The sequence below is a fragment of the Ischnura elegans genome, chromosome 5, assembly GCF_921293095.1.
Source record: "Ischnura elegans chromosome 5, ioIscEleg1.1, whole genome shotgun sequence".
Lineage (NCBI taxonomy): Eukaryota > Metazoa > Arthropoda > Insecta > Odonata > Coenagrionidae > Ischnura > Ischnura elegans.
In genome coordinates this window covers 5500213-5521876 of record NC_060250.1, presented here as the reverse complement: position 1 = coordinate 5521876, position 21664 = coordinate 5500213, and the positions used below count along the sequence as shown (strand labels likewise).

Here is a 21664-nt window from a genome sequence, read left to right as displayed (position 1 = left end):
TACCCGATGTGGCGGAGGTCCGGGATTTTCATCCAAAAAGCTGACTTAAGGCCCAGCACACACGGAGCGACTATTTTGTGACCACAGTTGGGAATCAGTTGCGTCTGCAACCAGTTTGCAACTGAAACATAACTTCTGTCCGCACACGGGTGTAATGACAAAGGGCTGGTTGTAAATCAGTTTCGTCCATTGTGCAATCAGTGAAGTGTTTATTTAGTGCGGTCCGTGCTGTTTTTTAGCCCTTGCCTTGGCCGTCAGCGCTTGCTATCGCTGAGTCAGGCGAAGAGGACGCTGTGAACTATTATCAATACCAAAGACTTTAGATAGTTTGTATTTGTTCATGACGTCATGCTTCTCTACTGCTCCAACGAGCTTCATGTTGCCTCCTTGACCATTCATTATGAGATCGACACTATACAGCCGTCAAAATACCACCAAAACACCACGTGGTCTCGTGCAACTGAAGTCTGCAACCGCGGGCCCACGGTTGCATGTGACTGGTTTCAGATTGTTTTTAGATCGTCAAAAACCAGTTGCGTCGTGTGCGCCTGCCCACTCAAATACATTGTCGAGGTCACAAAACAGTTGCGCGCGCAACTGGTTTGCAACGGTAGTTGTAAAACAGTCACACCATGTGCGCTGGGCCTTACTCTGCGATGTCCAGCCATGCCTAAAGAATGAAAGAATGGATAAGCTGCGTCGCTAAATCATAGACAACTTCGCGGTTATCCCCGAACAGAATTATTTCCCATTTAGTTACTTATTGTTAGTAACATTTCTCCGGCGAACAGGGGCCGTATTCTGTAACTCCAAACCGATCGGTGCGGCACCGATTCGTCGGGTGCGACGTCACACCGACTCCCGGCAAGAAGTGGTGCGATTCTGTACGAACCCGATCGGTGCGGCACCGACGTGAGGACGGGAGATCGTCGGTAGCCGTACCGACAGCAAAAAGGTGTCGGTACGGCCACCGACTAGTGGGTTTCATGAACTCCCCGGTGCGCATTGTACGTTTTATTTTGTTTTTACCTCATCACTCATTACTCACTCATATTAAATATGAGTTTTGCCGCAAAAGCTGTAGGTAACTTGAAATATCCACTATGAATTGTTTTATATTTTTAGATTCTCCTTGCATTACGGTTCACAAGGGAGGATATCAAAGAAACATAGAACAAGACATTCTTTTGGCAGTAAGGCAATCTTCAGTAAGTCGATGCGTAAAGGACAAATTCCGTCCACAAATCAGGGAAAGAACGATAGTCTAATATTGTTGTTATAATTTTATACAGATACCTAAACATAAGCCTCTGGTAATAAAATAAATGAAACTTAAAGTTTCAATTTCATCTTTAGATTTTGTCCATTGGCTGGATTTCTATGGCTTTTGGGGGCAAATGATTGCAGCCATGAGACAATAGTTACACAATTGGAAGGGGAGGAGGGGGGTTAGAACTACAATAGGATGTCATGTTCTAACTCTATCCATTACATGAACAATTCACGAATATTATCATACTGTACGGTACAAATCGTGCACAAATTTCTTCTGCTTCTTCTCGTCTGTGATTTGCGTTCTTCACTTTTTTGTAAGCTCTTCAGCATCTGCTGCCAGATCAGTGTTTAAAGAAAATCCAAATTTATCCTTTCATAAGAGTCCACTTCGGTTAATGACCATAGAATTAATTTTTTATCCACATTGGAACAAACTTCCTCATCAATTAATGACTAGTGTTAAAAAAGTTAACCCAAATTATAGTACCAATTATAATTCTCATACTCGCCTACAGAAAGGGCTTTAAGACCATTAAGACTTTTGGCCGGGCCATACGATATGGCCCCTCCAGGGGCCGTATTCTGTACCTCCAAACCGATCGGTGCGGCACCGATTCGTCGGGTGCGATGTCACACCGACTCCCGGTAAGAAGTCGTGCGATTCTGTACGAACCCGATCGGTGCGGCACCGACGAGAGGACGGGAGATCGTCGGTAGCCGTACCGACAGCAAAAAGGTGTCGATACGGCCACCGACTAGTGGGTTCATGAACTCCCCGGTGCGCATTGTACGTTTTATTTTGTTTTTACCTCATCACCGAGTAAATAATGAGGTTTGCTGCAATGTTATCTTTTTCTGCCCCTTCGAATACGCCTCTATAATTCACTGTGTCATCATCTATATTGATTACCTTGACAGAAATATAAGATATTGGTTAATAAACATGAGGTTTGCTAACATATAATGACTTTCTTTCATTTATGTTACCACTTTCACTCGCTTGTAATAGGCTTTATTTCTCTCTATCATCATTTCTTTGCTCCTTTGACATAAAAAAGATATTTTTGATTAAATATGAGTTTTGCCGCAATGTTATCACTTTATATCACTCTGAATAGGCGACTGTTATTTCACTCAATCATCAATTTGGCGTTTCTCTCGGCATAGAAATAAGATCTTTTTATTTAAGTATGAAGTTTGCCACAACGGTATCAGTTTCTTTCATTTGTAACAGGCAACTATATTTTATTTCATCGTCAGCCATTGATTCCCTTGACGATAAAAGGAGATATTTGTTAATAAGTATGAGGTTTACCGCAATATTATCATTTTCTCTCACTTGGAATGCGCAACTTATGCATATGTATTTCACCCAATCACAATTTATTTACTTCCTCGTCATTACACTTCTTTTAATTACACCCAGCTCCATATTTTTATAACAATTTCCTAACTTGTTCCTCTAATATGATATTTGCTTTTGAATCCTACGTTCACGTTCCATGGTATGTTATTTTCGTCTGCTACGGTGCCAATGGCATAACCTTCCGTTGATAACATTTAGACGGAACTTACTTAATGACAACTATATTACCAAATCATGAATAATTAGCATTATACGGAACCAATATTTAAAAAATTAAACTAGGATCTTAAGGATAGTTTCAATAATTCATTCCAGCATCAACAATCTCCATCACATACAAACTTTATTGTGATGTTGTAATATTGTTTCCTTCGATTCTGTAGGTACAGCATTACTACCACACATTATATAAGCATTGTTAACAACTTATCCAATATCGATTATCTTAATCTAGCAATAAGTCGTAATTTCCGCAAAGAAAAAGATTGAGAATGACGACAATAAACTGTGCCAATGAGTCTTCACTTGTTTTTACCCTTCTTTCATTGGTGGAGACACGTTTAACTTCGGATATATTCGGATTTTCCCTGTTTGGGAAGGAGAGGGAACCGTACCGACTGGATTGAAACCGACGACCTTACAGAATCGCTGAAAGTGCCGTCGTCGGTACGGAAACCGTTGTCGGTACGGAATGATGTGCTGTCGGTGGGCTGGGAAGGGAAACCGACCGGTGCGGTACCGACGAAATACAGAATACCCAATGACCATATGGTATCTCACGCACGCCAAGGGAAAATGAGGATAGAAAAAGAGCTCTCAATACCAGCAGTTGCGACAATGTTGCCATCCTGTCCTGAAGTACCTAGCATGGCGACAAAGTACCTACGGCAGAAATTAGTCAATGAGAATGAGACCACAATTTCAATGGTTGAACTGCAAAGCTTGTTAAAAATGTAGCGATAACGTTGACACCAGAAGCCAACGTGTATGTAGGAAGAACACGACACGAACTACAAGTAAATTGAATTTTCTCATAACCAATCAACATCTTAATTTTAATTATTTACTATCGAAATACATTCTATTCTCAATTACAATACGAATCAAAAATGCGGCCATTAAGATTTTATAGTGAAATAACGAGGAAATTGCTAGAAATTTTACACTCAAACATTACCAAAAATAAATGAAAAAATGGCATAAAATACATAATCAAATCTTGATAAATACCTCAGAAAATAATCAAAATCTCAGAATGACGAAAAGGGCGAATTTTGGGCTCAGTCTCCGGCAATGATGTTCTTCGGAAGTTCAAACCCAAAATTACGAATAGGTACTATGAAAAAAATATTCTCATTGTGAATGAATAGTTGTCGACTTTAACCAATAATGTGATGTTTAATGTTTTGTAATATTTTTAAAAATGACAATCTAAGATACGAACTTATATCAATAGTATTACAATTTGCCATTTAAAAATGCTCAGAAAATTAAAATTGAAAAACGAAGAATTCAGGAGCCCATTGAACAATGCATAAAAATGTCTCCCTCGAAAATTTAAAGCTTGTAATAGAAAAAGTGGTGGATCCAAAAACGACTGATTCCTGAACGACGCTAGGGGTTCACTTGATGACGACGGGCCGGAAAGAGAACCCTAGCCAGCGGCCACAGGGTAGGGTAATCGAAAGAGCCGTCATAGGCTCCGTGACGCTACAAGCAGTCATTCACCATTGGCTGGGAGGTGACATGACTGCTAAAGCAGTCTTCCGCGCGGAAAGTATGAAGTAAATAGATGGCGCAAGTTTCGAACACGTTGTATGAAATTGACGGATGGATTGGGGAACGGGTTATTATACCGAAGAATTGGAGAAGAGAGGACACTGAAGAAGACCACGGTGGATTGGAATCGTAATGAGACGAAGCAATTACGTGGGAAACACAACAGAAGGAATAATTGATGAAAAACGTGCGCAGAGGGTCAAGGAGCGAATGAACAGGCAAAGAAGGATGAGGGAAGAAGAGTTTAAGGGAGGCGAAAGCATTGGCAAGAGGGAGAAGTGCAGTGAATCCAAGGAGATTGCGGTATTATGACGATGTCTCCAAAGAACGCAACATACGTTGATTAGTGGAGCGACCGCTGGCCCACTGTGCCGCATTCAATCGGGAGGACGTCCCATTTGACGGGCCAATGACCCACTGCGAAGTGGCGGGGAGGGGAGATGTGTCTATCTTGTCTACTGCAGCAGCAGCGTCGCCTGGCGGCGTGGGCCCGAGGAGGGGGAGCTGGAGGAGGAATTTGGACGTGGGAATGGAAATAGCTCTTCCACCTGACTTTGGACGGGCGACCTTGGCTAAGGAATGGTTGGGTGGAGGATGTGTGCCAAGCTTAGACAGCGAGAATGAGTGGGTGGCGAACAGCAGTCTTGAAAGACGAGCACGCGCGAGGAAATAGACTCCTTAGCGAGCTTAATCATCGTCACTAATTTAAAATGGAGCTGTCTCCAGTCGGTCCCAAAATGCTGTGCACGCGGCCTGAAATGAGTTTACCAAAGTCACCACCACCTAACGTGTCGCTGCCTGTTAAAGCGATCCGAATTTCGCATATAAACAATTAACTGGGGCTGCTAATTGAAATATATATTTCCTCGGTGGGACAACCTATCGAAATCATCATTTTTCAAAGCTAATCTGTGAGAACACAAATACTTGGCCTCTCGCATTGAGAGTACATGGATTGCTATCGCCACGCTGCGGACTTTTTTGAAAACCGATTGAAGTGAGCGCTAGGTGGCAGCACCATCTTCTCCTCCCGAGCACCATTGGCAGTGTCCGCTGTTCAGCGATAGCCTCTCACTTCTCCAGACAACGACAACTCTCTCTTATGCCTCGTTCATCCTCTATGTCCACCAACCCTCATCGAAAATGCCTAATATGTGTGCCAGCCAGCTTTGCTTCCTTGTAAAGATTGTCTAAATCAGTCCGCCATCAACTCTTCGTGCACTCTTCATCTGCCTCGCCTCAATGGGGTCACTCGCCATTCATTTGGTGGAAGGGAGGGATAAATGAAGACAGAAAAAAAGGCTTCCTCGCACAGCCATTTTCTCGCAATATGCAATAGGAAAACTCGAAGGTTGGGGGCCACTTATCATGAGTTGGTGATGTCATTAGAGAGCTAGCTCATTCACTCATTTGGGTGAACCTTTCATTGACGGGAGGAATCGCTCACAACAGCAAGTCTTTTCTCTGCATCAGGACGCTCAAGATCAATCTCAAGGAGTTATGGAAAGGAAATTTGCCTTCTTCCCTTCCTTAGCCTTTGCCCACCCCTGCAAAAACCTACTATAGCTCTCATATCGCCATTTTAGATTGCAGAGAATCCCAAACAATCAGAGCGAGGGAGAGCAAGCATTGACTGCATTTGAAGCATGCCATGTGAAATAATTAGCATTTGCATTCTTCGTCAAATTAGCATTGTTTGCATGTCCAGGCCGCCTTAAGTGTGGTTTCAAATCTGATTTGCTCGATTAAATCCTGTAGATAACAGAAGTGAAAAATAAAGATGCAACACTTGGGGTTGCACTGCCCTAGAGATCGCCACTGATTGCACTGAGTTCATCCACGTTCGTCACGACCTCATAAGTAACCCGTTATAAATAAAACGCTTTGCCAACTTTTTCCTTTGCTCAATATGCATTATGCTACACAACTGTTTCGTGTTGTTTAAAACCATAAATACTCCACAAAGGATTCTCCACTCCCATGGTTCCATTGGTTCTCACCAGTCGCAATTAATAGAGGCATTCCAGTCGGTAGGGTAGAGATAAACACATGCACATATTAAACTGCAATCCTCTGGACGGAAGAAGACTCTTGAGTTAGCAGAGTTAGCACAGCAATTGTTCACTAAGCACACAAAAGAAAACTGAGTGGTGAATGTTCCAAATTCACCACATCCATGCAGTGGTCTGGGTGAGGAGAGCCGTCATCCTCATTCTGCTACTTTCTAAGAAACATAATACACGTGCATCCACCCTTAGCGGGCTCAGACGAATTTTTCCCTCCTCATCCCATCCTATCTTTGTCTACGGGCTGTTGAGAAGAATAATTCCTGCCAGCACTGGGGCAGGTAGGTGATTGGGGAGCATTTTTTCCATCTATTGCCGTGACCTATTTTTCGGAATAATGAGTTGAAAATGCTGTTCAGCATGTAAAGGATCTGCCCTGTGTATAAATATGAGGAAATTTTTGCAGAGGAAACCATCTAGCAGTTACTGTCAATTGCTCGCATAGTGGTTTATGTAGTCGAAAGCTAAGGAACTTAATTTGGGCAAGGATAAGATTTTAGGGAAGAATAGGTAGTGAATGCTGCCAAATATCCTCATTTAAATATCACTAGTCTACAGAATTATTTCCTTGAATAATATCACCTGAAAAACCGCATTGCTGGTTCCTCTTCCCCATAGAACTTATAGGTTTGCATCTTAATGGAATGGAATCTGATCAAATAGCAAACCAAATGAACCTAGGAAATGACTAGGCCAACTCTCTCTCAGGCTCAGAATCACCTCAGCACCACTCCAGCAATGAATTCAAACAGTTCTGGGATGCATTTCCCACACAGTCAACAAAGGATGACTCTGAGTGCAACCAAATATTTGACAGAGGTGAAACAAAAGAGCAATCTGCGCACAGAATGTGGCATCATTGCCCTATTAGTTGTGGTCATAGACCCCTACATGATTAAGAAAATGAAAAATTCGAAGTAAAATAAATACTAGAATAGCAATATCTGGTTCTCAAAGTCATAACATGGCATTGTAATGATGCAGGAACATTACTTTTCTGAGGTAAAAACGTTCTTTCTCTTTTAATTTATTTATAATTAGGTATTAATTCTTATTTCAGCCAATACTCAAGGAGTTTTTACATCAATGCTGTTAATTGCACTAAGCAGCTCCTGAAATAAATCAAATTATGAATCTTCTAGCTCAGTTACCCTTTCATATCTGATCACTTTTGCTTGGCCACAATCCTTTGCACCTGGTGGCATACACCGATAAACATTCGAAATTCAATGAGCACCAGCCCCAGAGTCCTCAATGCATATCATCTCTCTCTCTCTCACCATGCAGGCGTCTTCCTCATCACGTATGGCATCGCCATGGTCTTCTGCGGCATCCCAATCTTCTTCCAGGAGGTGGCCATCGGGCAGTACCTCGGTGCCGGAGGCATGACCCTTGTAGGCCAACTGTGCCCCCTGCTCCAAGGTAAGTCCCCTCTCCCCATCACATTCCCTCCCCCCCCCCCTGAAAGGCGTTCTCCTATGTGGTCAGCTTGCCTCAGTGGAGCAGGAGCGACGTGCAGCGCAACACAACAGAACAGAATGACCCTCAACCCCGTTCCCCTCCCCTTCCCCACGTAGTGATTACATGGCTGTGCTTACCTGTTCCCTGCAGGTGTCGGCTACGCCACCATGACCATCGTCTTCTTCCTTGACATATACTACTGCATCATCATCGCCTGGACGCTATTCTACTTGATCAACACATTCGTCGATTTGCCTGGACTGCCCTGGGAAGACTGCGGTGAGTTTCTCCAGCTTAATGACTGAAATGAGAAAAGAAACTAATTGAATTTCTGGAGTTAACCTAAGGTTATGATCTACCATGCTAATTGATTCAAATGAATGCAATCAGTGCATTTAATTTGAATTAAATTGATTAAAATGAAGGCTGGTCATAATTTTAATATCAATTCATTTCATGCGTTCTTATTATGTGTATTAGAGAAATAGCAACCAAAGAGCCCCTGCCCCTCCTCTTTGTCACCAGAGTTGAAAGAAATAAAACCAGAAAAAAGTGAAGATAGTGAGGCCTATTGTAGTAAGAGAAAACTGGAGTAGAGAAATGTGCAATCAGGAAATGTGGGGACGCAATTGAGGTCATGAATCATGCAGATTCAACTGTAGAGGAAACGAGACATCTCCTTTCTCTTTTCCATCTTGCAATTCCATATATGAGTATCTTATGCCGACAACTTTGGCTGTCACTTTTTGGTAGTCCATAGCTCTAAAAAAATTGACTGTTCTTTTCCACAATACATAAATTTTATTGCTACACCAATTTCAACACTTGTGTGCCATTCTCAAAGGGACTAACACTTGAGTGTGCACAGGAGTGCAGAAACCAGTTGGGTTGTAAAATTTATACGTAGTGGAAAGGTACAAAGTCTATTATTCCTGAGGTATATGTTCCAAAGGATGGTGTACCAACTGCACTACGTGCATGACCGACGACACTCAATACATGATCCACAGCACAGGGCTTTCATCCGTTTTTTGGCTAAAAGATCCCTCTCATGTCATTTTAAGAGCACTGCACAAAGTGAAACTCATGTGCATACATCCCTGCTCTAGTTGGGACACTTTCAATGTCAAAACAATTGATTCAATTTTGGTGTCATCTACTTTCCCCTTTCATGTTTCTCTCTCTTAAGGAGGATAAAAAGAAAACTGATGGCACTCAAGCCCCATACCTTCATCTTGAATCCATTCTCACCCAAATCAATATGGCTGTATTTAGAATTTTCAAACGTATCTCAGGAAGTGGGCCACAATGAGACGTGGGCCACAATGAGACACGGGCCACTTTGAGACAGACGGAGAGCATACCTACATATTTAGTTTTGTAGCTGTGTGACAGGTGCTATTACATACATTTTGGGAATAGCATCAAAATCATTATTAACCATGCTCCCACTTTGCACATGGCTGCCATCACTCTATTGCAGATTGATGCACTTTCATTGTTTTTATAGTGCAAAAGTTTAAATAATTCCATTTTTTCATTGCCAATGATCACCCAGATAAGATGGATATTTTGATTTTTCATAGTAAAACTCAAAAATAGTAAAATAAAGAGTGTTTCAAATGACTCGTGTCAATATATTAAAATTAACTTTATCACTCTTGAAACAAGTTGTATGATCAAAACAATCAAAGGCTGCATATTGCGCCATAATGAGACTGATTTCAGGAAATTTCACGTCCACAAGGCTGCAACCACACATAAGGCATTATATGTACAAGACATAGGCATGCACTCCAGCAATCAAACAGGAAGAAAATCAATCAAATTTTTAAAAATTAATTTAGGCCACTCATATCACTCACGCAACACCTGAATGTTGACGAGCACAATCAATTGCTTGGGCCTTGCCTCTTCCTCTCATTGCATAGTTTGAACTGAAGGAAGGAGGTGACACAAATGAAACCCAAGGGAGGGGGCTTGTTGGTTGGCATGGGCAATGCGTACGCACGCACCTGCTTGTATTACTGACCGCATCAAGTAATGTATGTGGAAAGTACATGAGGAGTGGGAGGGCTCTGATAGTGTACAAAATGTTAAATGAAGGCCATTATGTTTCTGGCCTTTGAAACCCAACATGTTTCATTTGCGTGTGTCAGTTGCAACTTGGAGCTTTCCCTCCAAAGTCTCTCTCTATATACGAATAAATATGTATGTATTTATATATGTATATGATAATATGTATGTGTGATTAATTATGTGAGTGGTATTCATGTGTCATCCATCCATCCATGTGTTTGAATGCATTGCAACCCTTGACCCCTCTGTCTCCCCCCTCCCACCATCACTCTGACACGTCCGCTTCGATTCCCCACAGACAACTGGTGGAACACGCCCAATTGCTTCGCGCCTGGCATGAACGCAACCGTGGTCCACAACCGAACCAACCACACCACAACTCCTGTGGAAGAGTATTGGGAGTAAGGAACAAATCCTACCATTCTTGAAATATTAATCCATCCATCTCAGCCAGCAAAGAGAGAGGCCATGAGTAAATGTGGCTTTTATAACGAGAGGAAGCGACTCTGTTGAGCCTGAGAGATGATGAATCTGCCCAAGCCCGAGGCAGGGAGAGAGAGAGAGAGAGAGAAAAAGAGAGAGGCCCAGAAACTGACAACGACGGAGCGGAGAGAATGCGTGTCTGTGTGTGCGTATGTGCGTGCATGTTTGTGTGAGCGAGAGTGTGGGTTCAGGGAAGAGGAGTGGCAGTGTGTCTGTCTGCCTCCAGGCTCACTTTGCTCTCTTGATCACCACCACTGCTGCTGCAGAGGGTCCTTCCCTAAGGTATGCGTGGGAATCCACGTGCGTGGGATGGAAGGCGACGCGCTCGCTCAAAGGGAGCGACAGAGAGACAGACGACCGCACACACTTGGGCCAAGAGCAGTAGCGTAAACGTTGAGTCGGCTGCTGCCAAGTGTGAATCGTGGAGGAGGGATTTTTGTGGGTCGCATCATGGATGTAATCAACCATTGAGAATCTACTCGAGGGGAAAGCTCTCTTGAATTCAAAGCCAAAACGTATGGAAATATCTCATTAAATATCATTTGAATTTCAGCTATTATGATGAAATTTTTTCCCTGGGTACAGATGCTTAAAATTCCTCATTACTGGCCTATTCATAGAGAGACCTTTTTTCATGTCTTCTCCCCTTTGGTTTGGGGAATTTTTTTCCAAGTAATCTTCTTAGAAAGAATTTTACCGAGGTAATCCTTACCTCAAAATCAACTCTGGATACTTCAGAGTCAACACAGTTAATTGTGTGTTTAAATGCTAATAAATTTTTTAGACAGACTTTTCATACATCCAGAAATCTTCAAAGTTATTTAAATACCAGCAGCATAAGATAATTTTTCTCTGTGATTAATTATGCTCATAACCAATATTTTTTTACAAATTTATATAGATTCTACAACCTATCATGATTGTACCTCAAATACAATCTATGAGAACCGCCTTTTGAAATTGGGAAACAGGGTTAGTGACTCATTAAAATGTATCAAAAGTGACATTGAAATTTTCACACAAAAATTGCAACTAATGCTCATGATTAATCCCCATCATAATTTTAAGCCTATTATTTCTCAGGAACCTCTCACACTTATTGGAGAAATCACAAATCTTTGGAATGAAAGTATAAATGCATCAAAAATTTGTATTGCCCAGATAGCTTTCAAAAAAGACTTAGTGCTCCGGAAGTGGTGTACTTTTTAGCAATTTGATAAGATGTATTTTCAAAAGATCCATGATAATAAATTGTTTACTGGTAGGAAAAATAAACGGAAAATTTAATTTAAAAGACGAGACTCTTAATTAGGACAAGCCACATAAGATATGGGTCTGCCTACATCTTTGTCAATAAAATTCCTTTAAGATCATCCATACAATTTTTAATTACATCAACGAAAACTGATGACTATAGTCAAGACCAAATTAAGTTAATGCTATTAAGCTGACTAATGATTATCATACCTTTTCATGCTTACTGCTTTTAACAAGTAATTTAACTCAATTCCATAACCACAGATTATTTTCATAACAATTAGATAAGTAAATAAACATCAATTCATAATATCTACAAAACAAATTGTAATATTGCCAAAATATTAGTGAAAATTAGGTAAAAGCACAGTCGAATTTATCACTAACCTTTTTGAACAGTTATGCTTCCCTCAATTGAAACACCGAATACCATACCACATGGGAAAGAGAAATATTTTACTTCACATAAGTTACAAGATCATTCAAAACAATCTCTTTTGAATTTCCCATTTGCCATGGTCAGAATTAATGATAGACATTACTGATTGGCTAATTGGCTCTCACTGTTAATGTAATAGTGATATTAAAAATTTTTGCAACATGGTTTTACAATATTTTAAATAGAATTAATTAAACGTGCCAAGTAAATGCATCTACATTGGCATTCACTCCATGAAAGTGATCAAGTAAGCAATGGTGAATTAAGCTCCTGGAAATGAAACTTTGCTTTTTACATTCCACACTCGGACGTTATCAGCACTGACAATGCCTTCAACATGCAACATCATTGTGATGGTTTATGTTGTTCTGAATAGTAACAGCATTTCATGCAGGAGCCATGGTTGGTTTAAGGTCTTATAATGACTCAGTGTTGAATGTGAAGTCAAGTCACCTTTTCAGGGCATAAGTTCATAGCATGCATCTCAAGAATTCCACAAGAGCACACATACATAGTTTGTATTGACTCTCACTTTCCTCCATGAATACACACTTATGCAGGTTATTACATTTTCAATTTTAATCCACAAACCATGATGTAACATCTTCCTAATTCACTTCTCCAAAAATGCTCGATTACCTCCAGCCAATAAGATAAGAGCTGTGACAACTATGTACATACTTCATAAACAACATCCTTGACGGGCCGTAAATTTAAATGATCAAAAGGATAAAACATAAGTACAAATTCCCTTTAAAAAATCGTACGTAGTATGAAACATCACTGGGAATAACTGAAAATTATTTCTGAAAATGAAATGAAAGAATGTATTATAGTGTCAAATGGATCATGCACTTTTAATTTTGTCTCCTATGCAGTTACATTATTCATCATCTGATATTAAGACCTAGAAACAATATGGCCGTGACTAAATATCACACTTGATTTCATGGAGACCAAGACATGTAGCATGTATTCAGTGGGAGTACCCCAACCACTTTGAATATTTTATCCACTAGAATGCCCATGTGAGGTTGTTCATCATAAGCTCACATGGGTTGCAAAACCCCAAAACAAATCCAAAAGGCACACTTTAAACACGTTCCGAGCCACCTACGCTCATCTCTCCCCTCTTCTCTCTCTTACAGTAAGCGAGTTCTTCAAATTACGAGTGGCATTGACGAGATTGGAGGCATGCAGTGGGAACTGCTTGGCTGCCTCCTTCTTGGCTGGGGACTCGTCTACCTCATCATTCGCCGTGGGCTGCACCAAAGTGGAAAGGTGGGTTTTCGGTGTTTTCATTCTAAATGCAATGCAATGAAACTTGATATTCTAATTCTGTACTACTTAGGGATCTTAACACGTTCGCGGCTATCGTGAAATTTGCCGTTTCTTCCCCGTGGGCGTCAATTTTCGTAAAAATTAAATCGATCCAATCATGTTAAAATTAATGCACACTTCTTTGGTATAGTTGAAAATGATGAATTGCAATAAATTTTGGAAAACCTATGCACCGATATTTAGTAATTAATTAATCCCCTTTTGTGTATGCAACCACGCATTACACGTTTTATTTTCTTCTGTATTTATTTATTGTCGCCTAAAATACCTTCAAAATGTACAAAATGGAAACAATGAAATAATTTATCCACTTACTCTTATTATAAGCCCAGAATGCAATATTTAGCTATTAATTAATCCCCTTTTGCATATGCAACAACGTATTACACGTTTTATTTTCTTCGATAATTATTTACTGTCACATAAATACCTTCAAAATGAACAAATAAGACGTGCTTTTAGGTATGAAAACGATGAAATAATATATTTACCTTTCTTATAAGCCCAGAATGGAATAATTCAGTTATAAGTATCGGAAAAAATTCAGTATTTCATAGTTTTTTTGCAACTGTTTCGAATTTATCTTCTGAGCCTTCATTACCCTCTTTCTATTTCGCTGTGATGCCTTGCTTCGGTTTTATTGCTTTGGGAACAAAATGCAGCGGGAGGAAATCATACATCTCGTTCCTGCTGTCATTGTTAGAGGTTCTATGCTTTCAGAAAGTCGCGAAAATGATCCGACAGTTTCGTTTTTGGCTAATCTTGTGCGGCATCGCTTCTCACATAGTGGCCTTGTCGCAACAACGCAATCCACACATCAAGTTTCAAATTAGTCGAGCCGAGCGGAAGGCCTTACATGTACGATGGTGACAAAATGTTCCTTGCAGTGAGAGAAGAACTTTCAGTCTTGGCTAATAAACGAGTGCCACTGGATATACGAGTCCATTTTCCTTGTCTTTTTGTGGAGCAGTGATTTTTGTGTTATTAGTGGCAAAGAAAAATTAGAGGAGATGGCTTACTCAGATGCATCTCAATTTAGTTCTGACTCCGATGATTCATACATTCCATCCGATTTCGAAGGAGACAGTGAATCTTCATATTCAAAGGACGAAATTGGAGAAGATTCACCTGAAGAGGAAGAGCATGCCGCGTTATCAAGCTCCGATGAATGGGGAGACTGCACCAATTGTACAGATGGTACCTTGGAGAGGTCGATTACATTTTAGGCAGTACCTGCCTGGAAAGTCTCATAAAAATGGAATAAAATGCTACAAACTGTGTAGCCCTGACTCATTCACGCATAGTTTGCAAGTGTACCCTGGGAAAAGTGAAGTGCCAAACACGAAGGAGAAGGTTGGACATGGACACAAAGTTGTACTGCAACTGATGGAGGGACTTTTTGACGCTGAGCGAACATTGTACATTGATAATTTTTATACAAGTATGGACCTAGCTGAAGACCTTTTGGGTAGGGAGACATATGTTTGTGGCACAATGCGGGCGAATCGGAAAGGTAATCCACCAGAGGTTCGTCAAAAAAAGTTGAAAAGGGGGGAAATTATTGCAAGGCAAAATGGAAAAGGTGTTAGAATGATGAAATGGCAGGACAAAAGACCACTTATGATGATATCCCCTAATCCCGACCTCGGTGAGATTTTGCAACCAACCACGTCGAAATCTAAGCGAGGGGTAATAATGAAACCAAAAGCCATCATAGTCTACAATAGCGCGAAAAAGGGGGTAGACATTTCCGACCAAATGTCTGCTTATTATAGTTGCATCAGACGATCTCTCAAGTGGTATAAGAAACTGGCATTAGAACTGCTTCTTGGGACATGGATGGTGAATTCATAGGTTTTATATAATAATTATGGCCAAAATAAAAAAATGGAAATGCTGAATTTTCGAGAGAAATTTATTGATGGATTATTGAAAGAAGATGTCGTCTTTAGCGATGTGGCTGGGGGAGGTGTTCCAGCTTCGAAGAAGTGGAAGTCCTTGCACAACCTAAGTAAATATGAAGGTACTGCGAGGATAGGTAGGAAGAGATGCCTCAATTGGTACGAGAGAATACGTAAAGAAAAGGGAACGAAAGAGGCAAGCAAGAGGGCAAAAAAAGTGAACACATTTTGTGAGGAATGTGATGGACACCCTACAATGTGAATTCTGCTGGTTTTTCCGGGTATTCTTCCGCATTTCTCCATTTTGTAGGACGATATTTCGCCAATGTTCCAGTTGGCTTCCTCAGGTCCACTGAAGTGTTGATGCAGGTGAGGAAGCCAACTGGAACATTGGCGAAATATCGTCCTACAAAATGAATAAACGCGGAAGAATACCCGGAAAAACCAGCAGAATTCATCATAATCTCCGCGGAAGCCTACTTGGAAACCCTACAATGTGCTTGGATTGTTTCAACAAAATTCACCATTGACATTGTAAAAGAAAATAAGTGAATATATTGAAAATAATGTAAATAAGTGATTATATTGAAAATAGTTTGAAATTATATTTGAATTCGGCAAGTTTTCGCTGTGCTCATTTGTATTCCCCATTTAGAAAATTGTTTCCATTGACCAAATTAGGATATCCAAACTGAAAATGACATTTATTATAGTTTTGAAATGTTTTCTCCATTTTTGTTTTCGATCTAAATAATTTTTCCGGTGTGTGCTACCCTCTAAATATCTACGGAAGTGGAACATCTTCGATACGTGAAAGCCATGTAATTGAAACGTTGAGTGTAGTACTATTTCAACGTGTAATCAAGGAAGGTAATCGTCCATCTTGTAGGGCCATCTTACAGTCTCATGGAAAACGAAAAAAGCATTTCTAGCGATGCATAGTGCCACGTAAATAGTAGGAATATTTTAGTTAGCCTATCTTCGTCGTAAAATGTGAATAAAGCCAAACCAACTTGATTTATATTTCGATATACTTTTGATAGACGATGCAAAACATAAAATTTATGTCTAGAGATTGCCGTGTCATAGAAAATAATGGCTCAATAACGAATCAACTATATGTAGCTCTCGTCTTACCTTCAATATGACTGCAATATTCTTTATTTTCTTTTATTATTGAATAAGCTTCATAATACTGCCTGTGGAATTGATGTGAATGAGAACTTCATACGTAACACAGCTAGAATTTTTAAAAACACCTATCATCGACGGATAGGCAACCCGCAATGCAAGAATTACGTATTTCATAAAATTATGGAAGTTGATTACCGATGATCGAGTTCATTTGAATATCTTTCCGATTAGTTAAACTAAAATTGAAAATATTTCATGCACCAATGCAAATACAACATCAAATACTGAATCTTTACATCATTGCCCGTCATTTTACTTGCTACCTTTCTCTAGGCAAAAAGTTCGGTTTGGCATCAGTAAAAACTTTACTAAAAACACCTTCATGGGCGATGAAGAACGTAATAAGTCCGTCCTCATGGGCGTACGTGGCCAGACGCTCCTTTAATTCGCATGGGAAACGTGACCACCGGTGGGTCATGCCGCCCACGGGGATAGACCAGCCATGACCCACCGGTGGGTCATGCCGCCCTGAACGTGTTAATATTCCTGACTCCTGCTTTTTTTCTTCCCAGAAATTTTCTATTCGTTTTGCATGTGAGTCACCCAATCTGATCACGCCCGTTCTCAAAGAGATTTCAGGGGAACCAAGCATCATCACCTAGCCCTTTGGTTTTTTGCATTGTGCAGGGTTTGTCATCCCCTACATCCCCAATTTCTTCAAAAAATCTCCTGAGCCTCGATTAGAAAGGAGAGTTCACCAGATTAAGTGACGGTGGCTCTTTAAGCAATAGAAAATTTGAACTTATTCTCACAACTCTTTATTCCAGATTGTATGGTTCACTGCCCTTTTCCCATATGCAGTCCTGCTGGTTCTTCTGGTGCGATCGGTGACGCTGAGTGGGGCAGATGATGGACTCCTCTTCTACATCACGCCTCAATGGGAGAAACTTCTCAGCTCTGAGCCATGGATTGACGGAGCAACGCAAATATTCTTTGCGTACAGCATAGGGACGGGTGCCTTGCCAGCGCTAGGCTCTTACAACAAGTTCCACCACAACTGCTATAAGTAAGGCTTTGTAGAAATGATTTCTACTCCAGCCCGTCAACTCTCATTAGATTACACACAGTGTGGCATAGCAGTCCCAATAGTACTGAAACTGATGCTTACGCATGTCATTTAATGATAACATTATAACTAGCCAAGAGTACCATGGCCATGACTTAATATCAATGCATCTCATGCTTTACTTGATTGGCTCATTGATTGAGCGCATTTTTCACAAATTTCCTTTCGGTCAGCAGTTAAGAAATCAATATTTCAACAGCCAACTATGTAACTCTACAATCATTATCTACAGAGGGATGATTCTAAATCTGGTGTAATCCTGACCCTCCAGAGAATCAATTGTGCATTATGATCAATCCAGATGGGCCTTCATTTGTTTGGTATTGACATCATAGTGCGGGAGAAGATTGATAGTCTGGAAATCTTAATAATGGAATGATCTAAACAACAGAAATTCTTTCTGAGTTTTTCAAAATTTCTATTTTTTAACGTTCATCACCAAAAATTCAGCTATCAAAGTGGTTTCATTGCTGTCTCAGAGACTGGCTGTCTTCATGCCAATCCTTCCAGAACTAGTCAGCTAATTTGCCATTTTCTTCAGGTAAATATTTCATTGCGTCACTTGGGATCCATAGATGATGTGTTCACAACAACCGATCTATTATCTACACACACTAATTTTGCATCAGCTAGCATTTACGGTAACTTATTCAAAGAAGATTACCCCCGATCAGAGGATTTAATAATAACCGATAAGTTTAAGTTAGTAGTAATGAAAAGTGCATGGAATTTGCGACAGATGCTTGTTGAAAAATGTAGTGGGGAAAATTATTGATGTTCCTGTTGGATTGCAAAAATTTTGTGCCATTTTCCGTTGATTTATAGGTGGTCTCATCAAGATTACTTTCACGATTTCGTGGCTTATGGACAAAGAACTTTTTCAAATGTTTTGAATCTTTTTTAATCACATCTCTAATCATAACTTTAATGAATTTGATTGGTTTTTTTTCATAACTTGACTCTTTACTCAATAATGCATCATTTGCGCTGATGCCAACACACGATACGAAAAAACAAATGTTGCAGTATTGCCTACATCCAGGAAACTGCTCTATTCGCCAAAAATATCATTTTTCCAGCATTAATGTGTCCGATCCTGAGCATTCTGGATTATCGATCTTCGACTTTGATTATTTTTGGATACAAAGTATGGTGGGCACAGATAATTTCCTTGAAGTGAACTCCTACGTATGGTAATGTAAGGTGAAGTGATGTGAGTCTTTGAATTTTCAACGAAGTTATAAGTCACTTAATGCAAGTTCCTAGTTTTCATGTAAATATTTTGAACCTAACTGGAGATGTTTCAGCATGCTGTCCAAATATTTGCCAATTTATTGGGAAAACTAGGTTTCCAACATTAATGTTCGTCATCAGATTCACTGAAACTTCATATACAAGCACCATAGAAAGTTGAGTGAAAGCTTGTCAATTACAAATTCTCCACTTTTTGGGCCCAAAGATTTTTGTTAAATAACTGCTCCACTTATATAAAATAATATAAGTACAAAGAAAAAAAATTAGCAATGATTTGCCATTTTCTTTTCAAGATGATATTTTATGTGAAGTATAATTTTGCAATTTTTTTTATTTTGAATGAATAACCCAACCCATTGAATGAATTCCCAACAAGTTAGAGGTGCCACTAATGGCCTGCACTAAATTTAATTCTCTTCTGATGCCATGTTATTCACATGCGGAATTTGCAGCAAAGAAGTTACAAACATACTGCATTGTCTTTGTCCATTGACTCATGTGAGTCAGAGACTATGCAAATTGCCTCACCCGAGATCAATTAGCTGTCTTTTCTGAATGTTTAAATGCAAGTGAATGGTTGGCACACTCAAAAGTGCAACAGAAGTTGCTTGATATGAATAATAAAAAATGGAAGAGAGAGCACAAATGAGGGGCATATTTGGCACATGAGTTGAATGGAACATTTTAAAGGCATTGCATGGGGACAATCTAATGCTCTATTCAATTGAACTCTATGAAATACGTGTGGAGAAGCTGGTTGTACTCTCTTCCAATGGAACGGTGAAAAAGGAAGGTGGTGTGACATGTTTAAATCTCCCTCGTTGGAATTTGGCTCGAGAATACCATGGCATCAGAGTGGGGAAACAAATTTCTTGCCGACCAATCAAGGTGGCACAAACTTTGTCCAGACGCTGTTTTCCCTCGTTGCGACTTCTCAATGGTCTTTGGTTGCCACAACATTTTTACATCATATGAGAATTTGTGACACAAGAACTCAAAAAACTAACAAATGAATGTGAGTGCCAGTATTGGATTCTTTGAGTGGTATTTCTCTCCGCCACACACTGTGTTAGAGGGTTTGATTTTGTCAAGAACTTACTGCAACAATGCTGTTTTGTGCGCAGGGATGCCATTATTACCTGCATTGTGAACACCATGACGAGTCTGCTGGCTGGCATCATCACCTTCTCCATCCTGGGTCACATCGCCCTTCAACAGAATACGGACGTGTCGAGCGTGGTCAAGTCGGGACCAGGCCTCGTGTTCCTCACTTATCCCGATGTGGTGCTCACCCTCTTTGGCTCCGTGGCTTGGTCAGCCATCTTCTTCAGCATGCTTGTCGTAAGTACACGTAACAAACGGAATGAGGGCTACGTACTGAAAGAGAAAGACCGAGGGTAGAGAGTTGAGTAATAGCCATGTTGAAAATTTTTCTTTCATAGATTTCACACGGAATTATATCCAGATCAAAGGCAGCAGCACTTTTTTTTTCTCCAAAAATTGTTCAGCGTTAGAACTTCGGTGAAACACATCCTTTGTTATCTGCTGCGCAGCCTCTCAACCAACCTCCTCTTTACCAACCATTATTATTAGCGATTAAAATTGGGGGCAGCTGCAGTTCAACTAGCAGTGAACCCGAATTGCCGTCCACTCCAACATTGTGATACATAATTTAAACTGCTGAGAGAATAGCCATGAAAAGAGGCTCACACACAAAAAGTTGAATCAAATTCAAAGACTGATTCACCTCACTAAGCATGATGAAGTCCTCATTAATCTCTTTCCTTACTGCCAAACTAGAGATTAAAAAATTTGAAGAAACTTTGAAGGCACGATGATTATTTGTACCCATATGAGGGGAGTGCAGCACTCTGAAGGCTGAACAAATTTGGCTCTCGGGGAGGAGATGGGCTGCATCGTTACTTGTGCAGCAGGGAAAGAGAGAGAATGGGAGTGCTTCAGAATCTCTTTGGAGGTGGGTTAGCATCCATCAAAGAAGTTTTGCACCAAGGACGATTGCATGTTGTGGGAGGGGATGAAAGTATTTTTAGATTTAAATAAAGGCTTTAAGTGGATTTAAGTACGTGGGAAAGATTTGGTGGGAGTTCCATGGTTACGTTAGAACAGTGGAAGAAGTGGATATGAGCCGTAGAGCTGTGTCGTTCATGAATGAATCGTTCATTTTGAACGGTTCATTGGCATGAACCGAATGAATCGAAATACGCTCCTCGTTCAAAGGGTTCATAAAGAATCGTGTGGTTCATGAAGAATCAAAGAATCATTTAGAATCGAAGAATCATTTAGAATCGAAGAATCATTTAGAATCGAAGAATCATTTAAGAATCGCAGATTCGTTTAAGAACCGAAGAATCATAAGAATTGAAGAATCATCTAAGAATCGAAGAATCATTTGAACAATCGTCGGAGTAGTAGAAGTATAAAGGTCTTGAATTACTTCGCGGGCCGCGGATGACAGTAGGTCTTTCTAGTCATTTAAGAGCAGTGGCGGATCCAGAGAGCCTCTAAATATCACCATTATATCTTGAGTTTTTTAATGCACCATTATATTTAGAGTTAAAGAAAATAATAATTTTGTTCAGTTGTCGGGGAAGGTTTACTCCCAATCCCCCCACGTTACCTAGGTTACCCCAGGTACCTTGTCACAATCTTGAATCCACCTGCACTGGTAGAGAGTGAATATTC

At 40.2% G+C, this 21664-nt stretch overlaps 2 protein-coding genes across 2 annotated transcripts in view; one reads left to right on the top strand and one right to left on the bottom strand.

The window, feature by feature from the left end:
• Nucleotides 1-21664, top strand: part of LOC124158458 (sodium- and chloride-dependent GABA transporter 1-like) — a 93769-nt gene that overhangs the window by 48227 nt on the left and 23878 nt on the right. The window contains exons 3-8 of the mRNA XM_046533552.1: nt 7774-7908; nt 8098-8226; nt 10325-10427; nt 13354-13486; nt 17409-17647; nt 20086-20302. Coding sequence (XP_046389508.1) covers nt 7774-7908; nt 8098-8226; nt 10325-10427; nt 13354-13486; nt 17409-17647; nt 20086-20302 — 956 coding nt within the window. The remainder of the gene's footprint in view (nt 1-7773; nt 7909-8097; nt 8227-10324; nt 10428-13353; nt 13487-17408; nt 17648-20085; nt 20303-21664) is intronic.
• Nucleotides 20257-21664, bottom strand: part of LOC124158459 (ras-related protein M-Ras-like) — a 64023-nt gene continuing 62615 nt past the window's right edge. The window contains exon 6 of the mRNA XM_046533556.1: nt 20257-20338. Within this exon, the coding sequence (XP_046389512.1) occupies nt 20276-20338 (63 nt within the window). The 3' untranslated portion in view covers nt 20257-20275. The remainder of the gene's footprint in view (nt 20339-21664) is intronic.